The 15,016-nt window shown below is 46.7% G+C and overlaps 2 protein-coding genes across 2 annotated transcripts; both read right to left on the bottom strand.

Moving 5' to 3' along the window:
• Window positions 1-2,559: 2,559 nt before the first annotated feature.
• LOC144148392 (uncharacterized) lies at window positions 2,560-4,293 on the bottom strand. Its single transcript, XM_077679932.1, has one exon. It carries the CDS (start codon window positions 4,291-4,293, stop codon window positions 2,560-2,562), a length of 1,734 nt encoding a protein of 577 aa, XP_077536058.1.
• Window positions 4,294-9,446: 5,153 nt separating this feature from the next.
• Window positions 9,447-11,162, bottom strand: LOC144148391 (uncharacterized). Its single transcript, XM_077679931.1, has one exon. It carries the CDS (start codon window positions 11,160-11,162, stop codon window positions 9,447-9,449), a length of 1,716 nt encoding a protein of 571 aa, XP_077536057.1.
• Window positions 11,163-15,016: the final 3,854 nt, after the last annotated feature.

Genomic DNA, 15,016 nt, shown 5'->3' with positions numbered 1-15,016 from the left:
CTACTTCGCCTTTGCATGCATTACTGCAGGGAGATACATAACACTAAGCATCAAATTTGTGACCAAATAACAAAATAATTCTACAAAGCGCAGTGAAACTCGTCATTATAAACAGTGGATACAATCATACCTGGAATATAATTACACTCTCGTATTGATCGAAGCTGAAGTGAATCACGCAAGGCGACACCTTCAAAGGAATGTTCATAATTTGCTTTAAGCTAGCGGTCGCACTTTAGAATATGTAGAATGGCGATTGGATATACTTCTTCGCTTCTATTCCTGCTTTCGAATGATAGATATTACGAAAAAATTCAACTTGAGGCTTCCTCTGGGATCTTTCACGTCTTACCATTTAAGTTTTCATTTTCCCTCATGCTAAGTTGACAGTGCAAATTACCTAATACGAATCGTACTGACATATTCTCTATGTTTTCGAGCATATCAACCAGCTCTTAGTGTAGGGATGAAAACACGTTTGTTTGAAAACACATGCGTACTCCAACATTGAGCGCATATGAGTGAAATACGGTTGTTCGTTTAAATTAGATGGAGGTTCGCTTAAATTTTGCCTCTGAAAGCCAAAAACACGTGCAGCCGTGACAAAGTGATACAAAGAGGAGCGCTAACCGATGAATATTACGAATCGGAGCAGTTAACTAAAAGAAAAACGAACAGTTCGATGCTTATGAGAGACAGAGTCCCAGCATATTCACCGACCGGGCCGGACGATGCACCGCTTTCGGGGGCGATTCGGCTACCTGGGAAGCGTAGCTTCGCTGTAGGCCAGGCCGTCCGAGACGATCACGGTGCCTCGAGGCCCGGGAGTACGTTGGAGCCCTCCATGGCGCGGGTCGCCGATGGTGTGATGAACAAACTGGCAGGTGCCGTTGTCAATCACGACGTCCAAACGTAGCTGGTTGGTTAGGCGCGGCTTCTCTTTTTATAACCGTGCCGGCGCCGACAGGGAGAGCACAACACACAACGCGCCCGCCGCCGTCAGTGAATAACTTCCCTCTTTCTTCCTTCTAGAATCGTCATCGCGCTTTAGCACTGGCAAGGCCACGCGCACCTCCTCGAAAGTACTGGAAGATTCGACGAAACCGGAGCGGCGGAGGTCTTATTTTTGTTGTTTTCTTGCCGGCGAGCCGGCGGGTGATCGTATTACCGCCTTTTCGTTCGCGAAAGTTCCAGCCTTGTCTCGGGGCGAATAAAACCGAACTGAATGAATCGGACGAGTGTAAGAAGAATTAGGCGCTGTACAATAAAATGAAATATTTATACGGTACTTTTAGACGTCGTACGCTCGAGTTTGTGACTCAGCCCCCCCAGTTTCAGAATATTATGCAATAATATTCCCAAAACTCACAAAGTCGTGCGTACGCGTCGTTCACACTTAGTGAACAAAAGAGGCTGTGCCTACTAACCCAAAATCAAGTACAACCCAATGTTCTTCATAAGAATAATGACAGGTACAGAATTCGCGTACAGAACAGCGGTTTGGTGCAGATTTCTCAACAAATACACATCCTAGGGACAACTCATAAGTTTGAGAACAATAAAGTTCTAGCAGTCGACAACCGCAACGTTCAAAATGCCACCACTAGTAACGCCAACAATTCACGGAAAATGTACTGTACAATAGGTAATACGCATAATTACAAACTTCACGTTTGGTACAATATAGAAGTCGCGAATGTAAACGTCAGGCATCACCTTGTGAATATACAACCTAAACATTCTACTCGCGGTACACAATTACAGGTATACCTGGGTTTACACTCTGCTTAGGTAGTCTGCTCCCACATTATCGCTCCCTTTAATATGTTCTACTGTGAACTGGTAGTCCTGTAAAATCAGGCTCCAGCGGAGGACTCTACTGTTCAGTTGTTTTGCTCGCTGAATGTAACGGAGCGGCTGGTGGTCGGTTTGTACGATAGACGGCCGACCATACAAGTACGCGTTGAACTTTTGGACTCCCCAAACAAGGGCAAGACATTCTCTTTCAATAGTGCTATAAGAGGCCTCTCGGGGCACAAGTTTCCTGCTGGCGTACGCTATAGGGTGAAGCGTGCCCTCGTAGCGTTGCATGAGCACGGCGCCGAGGCTGGTTTGGGAGGCGTCAGTGCGGAGCACGAATGTCTTAGTGAAGTCTGGCAGTCTAAGTATAGGAGGGCTAGAGATGCGCCGTTTGAGCTCTTAGAAGGCTTCTTCTTTAGCGGTACTCCACTTGACGATGTTGTTTACCCCTTTTTTGGTGAGTTCGGTTAGCGGTGCGCTGATCTCGGCATAGTTCGGAATAAATTCGCGATAATAGCCTGTTAGGCCGAGGAATGCCCGAACTTGCCGTTTTGTTTTCGGAGGCGGCGCTGTCTGGATCTTTTCCAGGTTCTTTTCCAGCGGTGCTAGTTCTCCTTGCCCAATTCGATGTCCGAGGAAGTCAATCTCTGTTGCCCCGGACTCACACTTGCTTGGGCGTACGGTCAGTCCAGCCGCTTCAATTCTGCTGAAAAGCTCTCGAAATGACGCAACGTGCTCTTCCCACGTGCTGCTGGCAATTCACACGTCGTCGTAGTAATGATTAACACCGGGGACACCGTTGACGATTCGCCGCATCAGCTTGGCGAAGACGGCGGGAGCGGTTTTGATTCCGAACGGCATGTAACGGAACTTGTAAAGTCCCGACGTTGTGGAAAAGGCAGTCCTCGGTTTGGACTCCTCCGAAAGAGGAATTTGGCAGTACCCCTTTACAAAGTCTAATTTGGAAAAGTACTTTTTGCCGCCTGCGGCCGCAAATGCGGCATCGGCTCGGGGAATTGGTTCTGAATCGGCGACTAGTATGTTGTTGAGTTTTCGGTAGTCTACGACGAACCGATTGGTGTGGTCGGGCTTTTTCACCAGCAACACCGGGGAGTTATACGGGGACACCGATTCCTTTATGATTTCCAGGGCCTTCATGTCCTGTACTTCCTTCTCCAAGTTCTCCACTGTAGCAAACGGCAGTGGGTATTGTTTGACGTGAACCGGGGTGTCGGTGGTGAGCTCCAGGTTGCATTCCACCAAATTAGTTTTTCCTGGAACATTCGAAAAAATCTTAGAATGTTGCTTCAGCTCTGCCCCAATTTGGGCCTTTTGCGTTGTTGTGAGGTGTGGCGAAAGTTTGGCGTCAGCGATGCCTTCCGTCTTAACAAAGTCCGGAACCGGTATGCTGCTCTCCTCACTAGTTTCAGATACGCCGCATATCGCGTTGCACATCGTCTTTTCGGGGTTGGGTTTCCTTTCTTCGTACTTCTTCAGCAGGTTGGCGTGAAAGATTTTGGGCCCACTGGGTGTCTCGATGGCGTAGTCAGCTTCCCCTTTTCTTTCTTTCACCTCGAATGGTCCTTTCCAGTGGAGAAGGAGCTTGTTGTTATCTGTCGGGAGCAGGATTAAGACTTTGTGTCCGGTCTGGAATCGTCGATTCCTCGTCCTTCGGTTGTACAACTTCGCATAACGGGCTCCTGCCTTCTCAAGGTCTTCGTGCGCTACGCGACAGGTTTCTTCCAGCCTGTTACGAAGGTCGAGAACATGTTGATACGTAGTTTTGGTCTCCTCATCCAGACTTTCATTACTCCACATCTCCTTAAGGGTCGACAGGGGACCTCGGATGTGGTGGCCGTACAGTAGCTCGAAGGGAGAGAATCCGAGGCTTGCTTGCGGCACTTCTCTGTACGCGAAGAGCAGTGGAGCTAGGTAGCGATCCCAGTCCCGGGGTTTCTCCGCACACATTCGCTTCAACATGACTTTTAAGGTTCCATTGAACTTTTCAACCATCCCGTTGGGCATCGGGTGGTATGGGCTAGTGTGGAGTTGGCGTACTGAGAGCAACCGCGCTACTTCCTTCATGAGTTCGGATGTGAAGTTGGTCCCCCTGTCACTCAACACCTCTTTGGGGACTCCCACGCGAGAAAACATCTCGACTAGCGCTTCGGCGACGCGTTCCGTCTCGATGCTCGGCAGTGCAATAGCATCCCGGTACCGGGTTGCACAGTCCATCAGCGTGAGGATGAATCGGTTTCGGGCCTTCGACGGTGGGTGGATCGGAACGACGATGTCAATCGCCACTTGGTGGAATGGTGTTTCTATAACCGGCGTCCTTCCCAGGGGTACTCGTGGCACTCTTCCCTTGGGGACCGTTCGTTGGCAAATGTCACACGAAGCGACGAACCTCTTCATGGCTGCTGTGATACCCGGCCAGTAAAAGTCTTCCAGTATCCGGTCCTTCGTTTTCTCCACACCCAAGTGGCCAGCCATGATGCCGTCGTGGGCCGTTTTAAGGACGGTTGGTCGGCGGCCTATGGGGACGACTAGTTCCCGTACTTCCCGACCACTCTTCTCGGTGAATCGCCGGTAAAGGAGGTTATCTATACAATACAATACGTTTATTTCATCATCATTACATGATGACAGGGGCCCGCAGTAAAAGCTGCAAAAGCTCAAAAGAAAGCTCCAGTAAACGCTCCAAAAAAACAGCTTGACTGAAGCTGCTGACCCCTAACTTGGCGAACAGCAAGGATCAAGATGAGAAAAAGAAAATACAACCAAATGTACATAACACCAATACACAGGAACACTGGGATAACATTTCTAAGCCTTGTTACAACCTACTACGGAAAAGTAAAAGAAAAAGAAAAAAAAACATGAAAAAAGAAGATGCACAGTGGAACAAAAAGTTAGGAATAAAAAGCTGCAATGGTTTGTATTTGCAAAAAAAGAACAGAAGACATTCAAACGAAGTACACTTTTCCAAAGTACACTTTGAAGTACACTTTTTCAAAGTACACATATTCAAAGGAAGTACACAAAGAAGTACACAAAGAGATGACATAAATTATGAAAGAAAAATTTGATAATAACTCTCTATTTGTGAATCTTTCAAGGGGTGTGTTTTTAGCTGCGAAGCTATTGAGCAGTCGCGGAAGCTTGTTTTCCAAAGTTTGCGTGCCATAACTTGTTCGGTATGTTTGAACGTTATATGTATCTGTATTTCTTGTTCTGTTTATATGTTTTCGAGGCTCTAGCAGAGCAATCTTACGAAGTAGAAATGTACTATATTTAATTTTACGCTTGAACGAATGACACAGACGATAGTCATATAATTTAGTTACAGGCACAATTTTGTGCTTGGCAAAAAGTTCGGTTGTTGTGTGCCACCGAGGAAGGTTTTCCATTACGCGTAAGAAGCTCTTTTGTAGGACATGCAATTTGTGTATGTTTTCTTGTGTCGTAGTGCCCCAAACTAAGTGACAGTAGTTTAGGTGAGAATAAAATAAAGACTGGTAGATTAGGATCATCACGTTCAGCGGCAGCATCTCGCGGTGTCTGTAAACAATGCCTATTACCTGCGACAGGAGGCTACCAAGACAGGTTACATGGTCGTCCCAGGACAGTTTTTGATTTATCATAACGCCTAATGTTTTAATCGATGGCACTATTTCTAGGGGAGTACGCTGAAAACATATATCTCTTGTTAATGTGATTTTTTTGTTTTTTCCTCTAAAGATGACGACTTTCGTTTTTGAACTATTTATCTGTAATGTGTTCTTTCGTGTCCAGTTATCAAGTTTGTCTAGTGCGTCATTTGCTTGTTCTGTCAATTCGCCTATATTATCTCCAGCTAGAAATATGCTCGTGTCGTCTGCGTAACATACAATATTTGCGAAGGGTATAGCATGCACAATATCATTGATAAACATGTTAAAAAGAAACGGGCCCAAAATACTGCCTTGTGGCACGCCACAGTGAACAGGCCGCGTATCGGATAAGAATCCGTTTACAACAACTGCCTGCCTACGGAATTCAAGATCAGATTTTACAAATGCAGATGCATGTCCACGAAATCCGCAACGATCTAACTTACGTAGCAACAGTTCATGGGTTATGAGGTCAAAAGCCTTCGTAAAGTCGACATAGATGCCAATAACAATTTTGTTTTTGTCAAGCTCCTTTAGAATGTGTTCTTTTTTTTCCAGTAACGCAAGCTCTGTCGAACAGTGTTTTCTGAAACCAAACTGCGAATCGCTAATTAGGGAATGCTTAGATTCAAAGTTCACGAAGCGCTTATGAATAACTTTTTCAAACAACTTTGAAAATATTGGTAGTATAGATATTGGCCTGTAATTTCCCAAATTATTTCTGTCACCCTTTTTATAAATTACTGATACACGCGCAAGTTGCATACCACGAGGAAACACTGCATTAGTGATACATTTGTTGAGAATGTGCGTTATGTGCGGCGAAATTATGTCAAAAATAAACTTAATTGGTTTGACTTGGAATCCATCAATGTCACAAGATGTCGTGTTGTTTAGCGTGTTGAATGTGCCCATCACCTCGGCTTCATCAACAGGGCTAAGAAATAGAGTATCTTCAATCGAAGTAATGTTTCGGAGATCATTGAACAGTTTGGCTTCACTAAAAACGCTTACAAAGTGGCGAATAAACTCATTGGCAAGTTCCTGGCCGGATATGGCTTCCCCGTTCAGTACGAGTGCGGAAAGTTCTTTTTCACAACTTTGCTTTCCTAGAAGATAGTTTAGCTTTTTCCACGTTAAATCAGTGCGACCCTGGCACGCAACAAACTGATTTGCATAATAATCTGCTCTAGCTTTTTTAAGTTCCTTGTTCAGGCGATTACCGATATTCTTAAAGATACGCAAGTCATGCACATCTTTAGTCTTGATAAACTTGTGATACAAAGTGTTTTTCGACCTAATCTTAGTAAGCAGTTCTTGTGTGATCCATGGCTTCCGAGTTCGGTGGTTGTTCTTCAAAACTTTGAATGGAAAACTTGCTTTGTAAATTGGCTTCAGAACATGTATTAACTTGTCGTACGCTATTTCAGGATTATTTTCCTCCACAATAAAATCCCAGTTTACTTCCGCTACATTTTGCCTAAATATAGAAAGAGCATTTTCAGTTATAGGTTGAAAAGTGCGGGTATTGCTAATATGTTTTCTGGACTCTTTTATAAAACATAAATAAATCGGCAAATGGTCACTGATATCGGCGCTAATTACTCCAGATTTTACCCTTGCCCTGTCTATGTTCGTAATAAACAGATCTAGTAACGTGGAAGAATTTTGCGTGATGCGGGTTGGTAAATCAATTACATTTGAAAACCCATTTGCCTGTAATAACAAGTCAAACTTCCTTTTCGAAATATCATTACTTAACATGTTAATGTTTATGTCCCCTCCACATGCTAGGTCTAATCGCTTTTCGCGGGAGTATGAAAGAAGAGATTCAAAGAAACTTATAAAGGCTGTAACTGAGCCCTGTGGAGGACGATAACACACTACAAAAAGGGTGCTTCCTGAACATACAGATAACACTTCATAGTCAACCGTGCATACTGTAAACACCGGTAGCAAGTCCGCTTCCCAAATATTCCTAAACAGCATGCAAACACCACCCCCACGACCATTATCGCGGTTTAAGAAAAATGTTTGGTACGTAGGAAGACGGATAAGATCACAATTATTTTTCGACCAAGTTTCAGTTACCATAATTACATCCAAAGATGTATCTAACTGCTCCAAAAATAAAGTTAGGTGCATTTCTTTATTTCTGATTGACTGTGCGTTAAAATGAACAGATTTGAAAGACTTTGCAAAAGCTGGACCAAGAATTTTTGAAAACTGATCCGGATTCACGTAGGACTTATGAAAAACAGGTGCCATCTGGTGTTTCTTTTACACACAAAAATCTAGAAGTGGTCAGACATCTAGGTAAGCTTAGCAACATCGCGGAAGTCCGAGATAGGTTTCGCTGGATGCCTCTCAGCCTTTCTCACCAGGATTTTGTTGTTTCTATGCCAGACGTACTTGTAGTCGTCTACTTTTGCCCAGTCTTTTAATTCCTTCAACAGCGCTTTGCTGCGTTTTGTGAGGTTTTCCAGCACGCGAACTTCTGTGTCCATTTCCGAAATTTTAAGCCTGTTGTCCCACCATGCTTCTCTGACGTGAAGTTTCGTGAAACGGCAAATAATTGCGGGAACCTTATCTGGCTTGGATGGTAAACGGTGAATCGCAGCCACATCGTCAGATGATAGCTCAGGAAGGTCGCTTTGGACAGCTAACTCATTTATCTTGCCAACAAGATCTTCTTGTTCAGTCTGTGGTATTCCATGAAATTCAAGATTGTACCTTCGGTTACGCCATTCGAGGTCGTCAAGCTGACGGTTTAGCGATTCAAGTTTGTTGTCTTTCATTTCGAGTTTTTCAATCCTGGTTCGTAGTTCTTTGATGTTGCGCTCATTTTCTTCGGTGCGTTTTATTACGTCCGTCATCTGATCGGACATGAACTGCACAGATTCTTCTATCTTGTAAACGGTTTCTTTCAGGGGCATCAAAACATCGAGCTTTTGATTGATCGCCTGCAGCATTAAAAACACATCTCGTACGCTAGGTTCGTCATCGTTTTTTTCCGGTTGCATGCGAGTTTTTGAAGGCCTGCACTTTAAACATTTCCAACTTCTGCGATACGCATCCCCCTTGGACTTCAATGTTGCGTCAGATACACCCGCTCATTTTCCCGTATGATACGAGAGCTTGCACACAGTGCACACTATGCCATCGCTAGCACGCTCTAGTAACGTTTCACACTCAGGGCATTCAATACTGTCAGACATAGCACTTTATGGCGGCAGCAGCGACAAACATGAGCACAGGCAAGAGCTAAGTGAGACAGTTCACAAACCTGTAATGGTACAGGGCGATAGGTTAGGGCGATGTTCCAGTAGTCACAGCTGCCGCCAAAGTGATGCTCGGGCGAAGAAGAGGTCCCTTTATAGGTTGCGATGACCGCGCCAAGTGCAGATTGCGGCAGGTCCCGTGTCCATGAAAATCAGCAATTTGTTGTCCCTCCGGTTGTCGGTCACGTGGTTGTTATCGGCCCAAGTGCGGCAATTTTGCTGTAACGGTACAGGGCGATAGGTTAGGGCGATGTTCCAGTAGTCACCGCTGCCGCCAAAGTGATGCTCGGGCGAAGAAGAGGTCCCTTTATAGGTTGCGATGACCGCGCCAAGTGCAGATTGCGGCAGGTCCCGTGTCGATGAAAATCAGCAATTTGTTGTCCCTCCGGTTGTCGGTCACGTGGTTGTTATCGGCCAAAGTGCGGCAATTTTGCTGTAACGGTACAGGGCGATAGGTTAGGGCGATGTTCCAGTAGTCACCGCTGCCGCCAAAGCTTGAACTTGATCTTATGCTTATCTTCCAGCTTGAACTCGATCTTATGCTTATTCTTCGAGTTTTTCGTCTCCTTGCCGATTTGTGCGACCCAGGATTTCAAAGAATGGTCCTTTTCTTGTTCTTCGGCATAACTGCACTCTTCAAGTGGTTCGGACGTCGGCGCAGGAGTCTTTAACGGCTGAAAGCGTCGCGCCTTCTTTTGTGACTGTGCTCGTGTTACCACGGTCGCGACTTCCCCTTCGGCGCGACATCGGGGTGTGGCTCGTCCATATTTTGCTGTTTGATTGTGTCTGGGGGTATTTCTTCCTGGGTAGGTGAAGTTATGGGGTCGTCGGGGCCTCTCACTCCGTTGATGTTGCCGAGAATGAGGTCGTACAGAGGCGTCTTCATGCAGAGGGCGTTAACCGTTCCGCTGTAGTATGGAGTCTGTACCTCAATCTGAGCCTCGGGGAAATTCCGAATGGTGCCGTCCGCTAAATACACGGGGACAGTCTCCCCTGTGAGATCTTCATCTCGTACCAGGTCTTTTCGTACGATCACTATGCTGCATCCTGTGTCACGCAAAACTGAAACATCTTGATCGGCCAACTTTCCCTGAGCAACGGGCATATGCTCCCCTCGGAACTGCGATCCCGTCATAATGACCGCGTTCACGACCGGGATCTTCTTGCCATTCTTGTGTTCTACTAAGCCTTCGCTGATCTCGTCGGGCTTTGGCTGCTTAGGTGGTGCGTAGACGCACGAAACCTGAGGCGGCACTTTGTTGTTACTCCTGCAAACGTCTGCCCTGTGTCCGTGGCGCCCGCACTTGCAGCATTTTGGAGCGTTGCTTCCCGCGAAATTGCTCCAGCAGTTATTTGCGTGGTGTCCCAACTTGTTACACAGGTAGCACTTGGGCAGGGGCTTCTGACAGGCCGTTTTCTTCTCCGGCTCAACGCGTCCAGAGTCTTCCCGTTTGTCCTTTTTTGCCCTTCCTAGATTGGTGCTTCTCTGCGCCTCAAGGTACTGGCCGGCCAGTTCCAGCATTTCGGCAAGAGACTTCGCTCTTCTTTCTTTCAGGTACAGAGAAAGACTTGAGTGACACCCATTCAGAAATTGCTCTTTTATCAGCAGCTCCCGCAGTGATGCATACTCCTTTCCTATTTCGGCTAGCTCTGTCCAGCGGTCGAAGTAGTGGCTCAGGCGAGCTGCAAATTGTTTGGCGGTTTCGCCATCTGCGGGCGTTTCACTTCTGAACTTCTCTCGGAAGCCATCTACTCTGAAGGGAAACCTTTTCAACAGCGCGGCCTTGACCTTGCTGTAATCAGCGGCGTCCTCTGGGGTCAATCTCCCAAACACGCTCAGTGCTTCGCCGCTTAAGCGTGTGCTTAGCGCAGTGGACCATTGGTCTTCCGGCCAGTTTTGGCTTCTGGCTATTCCTTCGAACCGACGAATGTAAGCGTCGAGATCATCCTTTTTTTCGTCAAATGCCACAAGGAGCTTGCTCGGGTTCAGGCGTACGCCGTTATTTGCTTCTCTTATGCTCCGATCGGCTGACGTAGAGACTCTCTCGAAACGCAGTGCCTCGATTTCTGTTTTTAATTTCTCAATCTCATCATTGCGTGCTTTCTCTTCTCGCTCCACTTTCGCTCGCTCCCCTTCTGCCTCTGCCTGGCGGGCTTTCTCTTTTCGCTCCGCTTTCTCTCGCTCCAACTGAACCTGTCTCTGAAATTCTTTCTCCCTTTCTCTTTCAGCCCTCTCAGCTTCTTTTCGTGCTGCCTGTCTTGCTTTCTCAGCCTCTTCTTGTGCTTTTTCTGCCTCTTCTCGCGCTGCCTGCCTTGCTGTCTCAGCTCTCTCGTTTTCTTCTTTTTCTTTCTCCGCAACCCACTTTCGTAGTTCGGCCCCTGACAGGCCCAGCTGACAGCCCAACGCTACAATTTTCTCTAAATCCATGATTGCAAATGTATCGCAATCTAGCCACAGTACTCTAGCATTTATCTAGGTATGTCTACGCAGATAAAGTGAACAAGAGCACCCGCTTATTAAGGCAGTAGCAACCTATGCCAAAAAGTTCCGGGCTCTCTGTACTCCTCACCACTCACATCAGACGTCCTGTCGCGGACGGCTGAAATTGTCACCCGCTTCCTTAAATTAGGGTGCACTGTCGGAAGATATGGGAGTCGACTCCAGAAAGCCAACAAACCCCACCGAATCCACAGGGCACAGGTGACAAAGGGGGTGGCCGTCTGATGTGCGGCTTTCGCCGACCAGAGCGGCAAGAATGAGCAAGAGCCTTGAACTAAAAACAGCACAAAGACTTATATTTAGACAGGCAAGTTACAAACACAAGAACAAGGTAACGGATCGATAATTACAGACAACTTAGATGGAATTCAAATACAAGAAACAGTCCAAGTAGACAAAGTGATACAAACAGGAGCGCTAACAGATGAATATTACAAATCGGAGCAGTTAACTAAAAGAAAAACGAACAGTTCGATGCTTATGAGAGACAGAGTCCCAGCATATTCACCGACCGGGCCGGACGATGCACCGCTGTCGTGGGCGATTCGGCTACCTGGGAAGCGTGGCTTCGCTGTAGGCGAGGCCGTCCGAGACGATCACGGTGCTTCGAGGCGCTGGAGTACATTGGAGTCCTCCAGGGCGCGGGTCGCCGATGGTGTGATGAACAAACTGGCAGGTGCCGTTGTTAATCACGACGTCCAAACGTAGCTGGTTGGTTAGGCGCGGCTTCTCTTTTTATAACCGTGCCGGCGCGGAGAGGGAGAGCACAACACACAACGCGCCCGCCGCCGTCAGTGAATAACTTCCCTCTTTCTCCCTTCTAGAATCGTCATCGCGCTTTAGCACTGGCAAGGCCACGCGCACCTCCTCGAAAGTACTGGAAGCTTCGACGAAACCGGAGCGGCGGAGGTTTTATTTTTGTTGTTTTCTTGCGGGCGAGCCGGCGGGTGATCGTGTTACCGCCTCTTCGTTCGCGAAAGTTCCAGCCTTCTCTCGGGGCGAATAGAACCGAACTGAATGAATCGGACGAGTGTAAGAAGAATTAGGCGCTGTACAATAAAATGAAAAATTTATATGGTACTTTTAGACGTCGTACGCTCGAGTTTGTGACACTATGCAACTACTTTAACGGCTATTTCATACAGTATGCAGTCATTTAAACACACCACAAAGCGCCACAGCCAACTTTCACTCTGGCTTGTAATTGAAAACACATTGAGGGCGGCGAGGGTCGTCTGCTTTCGTACTACCCAGAGGCGTCGGCCGCTAGGGGCGCTGCATGTCGCCAAAACTCGAGCGCAGGAGGCCTATTTCACCCGTCAGCTCGCCACGAAGTTGCGGTCGTTCTTTTGGCCGGCCAAGACAGATATAGTGTCGCGTGCGCTGGTGACACTGCTTAAGTTAATGATACGTTTAAGTCTGTCTTGCTTGCAAACCATGTGTATCGTGCTGGCCGTACGCGCAGTGTTAGACCTTGTAGACTTAACTGAGTACCCTGGTGAGGGCGCTGCTGGAGTGCTTTCTGGTGTCGTCTCGCTCAATGATTTATAACAAAGGCATTGCCAGTCGCTTTCCCGGGCATTCACCGACATTTTATGGCTATGATGTCAAAACACTGACAAACATCCAGTCCTACTTGCCGAGCCTAACTTTTAGAGAAAGTACAGCAAGCAAATTGTGCAAAAATTGGGAATAAACCAGTTAGATAAAAAAAGGTAGCAAGATCACGCGGCATCCGTTGGCATCAGCTGACTTCTGAGGCACTTCCGTCTGATGTTCGGGATTTCGGCTGGTTGCATGGCTGGAAAGTTCTTCCTAAGTATGACCGCATGGCGAGATTCGGCGTTGTGCGTTCCTCACGGTGCCCGCACTGCGGGCACATCGAAACTTTAGAACATGCTTGTTTTCTTGTCGCGTAGCGGCAATGTTCTTGACTGTGTTAAGCAGGTTGTTTTGTCTTACACTTAGAATGAGCACACATTCAAATAACGTGTTGGTAAATTTCCTTATGTGCGCTGCTCCTTTTGTATTGTGGCGAAATTGTGGTGCACCGTTTCTTCGCGCCCGACCGCAACGGGCGAAGTTTTCACTGCTGTGGTGTGTGCGGTGAATCTTTATGGGTCACTTGTAAAATGAGTTTGCAGCTCTAGGTGAAGATGCCTTCCTGTTACGCTGGTCCACGCGCTTCATAGTGGCCAGGAACAACATCCAGAGCATCACCATTGTACTGTATTGACTTTCAACGAGTTTCTGAACTCTTTCTGTGAACACCTGTGAAATTTTATGGATTGATTTTGGAGCAGCTTGTTTCAATACCACAGACATTTGTTGTGCGAAGTGTTGACTGTCCGGAGTACTTGGAAACTGATTGAGTTTTTTTCAGTTTTTAGGGCTACGCTCTTACCACTAGTCGCTGCACGCTGATATGTTTTTATAATAAATGAACTTTTTGTGAGCCCCCAGAGCGATTCGTGGACATTGCACTGCACTCGTATTGACCCCCGTCTCTAGCCCAAACTGCAACAGAGGGGATAATGGAAATTTCTTAAATCCTGTTCAACGGAAGAGACGCCGCCACCGGCTCAGCAAGTGTGCGATTGCTCCTCCCACCGGCGCTTCTCCGGCGCCCAATCAGAGCGCCGTGTGGCATGAGATACTCACAATCTTTCAATATATACACTGCATGCTTCGCCCCTCCAAAGGTTTCACATTAGTTAGATAGCCCATTTTTTAGAACAAATCAGTCGATATGCCCGAACCAACTTCGGATTTTCTGGTCCAACGACTTTTTTTCAAACAACTCTATGGTTCAAAGATTTTGCCTTTAAGTTGAAAACGTAAGCGACCTTCGTTTTGCGTTGTGAAAGAAAACCAAAAGTCATTACTGTGAACTAGCAGGCCTACTCAGAAGGAATTAATAAAAAAACATAAACACTTGCTAGCTACATTTTTGCGCAGACCGAATTTAAAATAACGACGCTCGGTGTAGATTCTATAGGGCATGAAACCTCGTGCCAACACTAGGCTGCCAGACCGCTGGAATACCGGCCACAGGTAATGTAGTGGCTGTCTTTGGATGCTCGGGCTGGTCATAATATTATCCTAGCAGGAATGGCATGAACCAATGTCGTCGCGTACGCAATTTTGTTGGCGTCCTGTGGATGTTTGTGTCGCCTTGTGGCGGAAAATGAGCTTTATTTGTGCCTCTTTTCCTGTTCCCGTCTGTACTCTGCTCAACGACCGCTTTGCCCCTCGACCGTACTGTTTCGTAGCGTCAACTTCTCGGCTATCCTGCCCACGCATTTCGATTGGACGATCTGTGCGCCATACGGACTGGAGACTGCATCCACACATGTCATCATGCCCCGTAATTGCATTATGTTCCATGCCTGCATGCGTGTGATCGTATGCCACGGTTATAGAGAGTTCATAAATGCTACCACTGGGGCTGGGGCGGCACACATTATATAACGCTCTTCCTGTTTTTAATAGGAACAGCGTTTAAAAAAGGGTAGCTTCTACGTGAAGTTGTACTACTTGCAAGTAGGAGGTAGCCGAAAAAATAACGAACGTATACTAAACACTAGATGGTTGCTATCCTTATAACATCAGTTAATCAAAAAAATTCAACGCTTAGTGCTTTGTACAGAGAATGCAGGAAATTTCATACCTTAAGCGCGCTTAGCGGAACCCCAAATTGCCCATTATCCTGTCGGTAGTGTGCAGTCCTAGTGCATATAAGAGAGAGGTGGCCAGATAATTCAGACAGCCTAGTTTTGTAA

This window comes from Haemaphysalis longicornis, unplaced genomic scaffold (assembly GCF_048455015.1).
Source record: "Haemaphysalis longicornis isolate Haplotype H1 unplaced genomic scaffold, Haemaphysalis longicornis Haplotype H1 scaffold_8, whole genome shotgun sequence".
NCBI lineage: Eukaryota > Metazoa > Arthropoda > Arachnida > Ixodida > Ixodidae > Haemaphysalis > Haemaphysalis longicornis.
The sequence above is the reverse complement of the archived record's forward strand: the minus strand, read 5'-3'. Positions and strand labels throughout refer to the sequence as shown.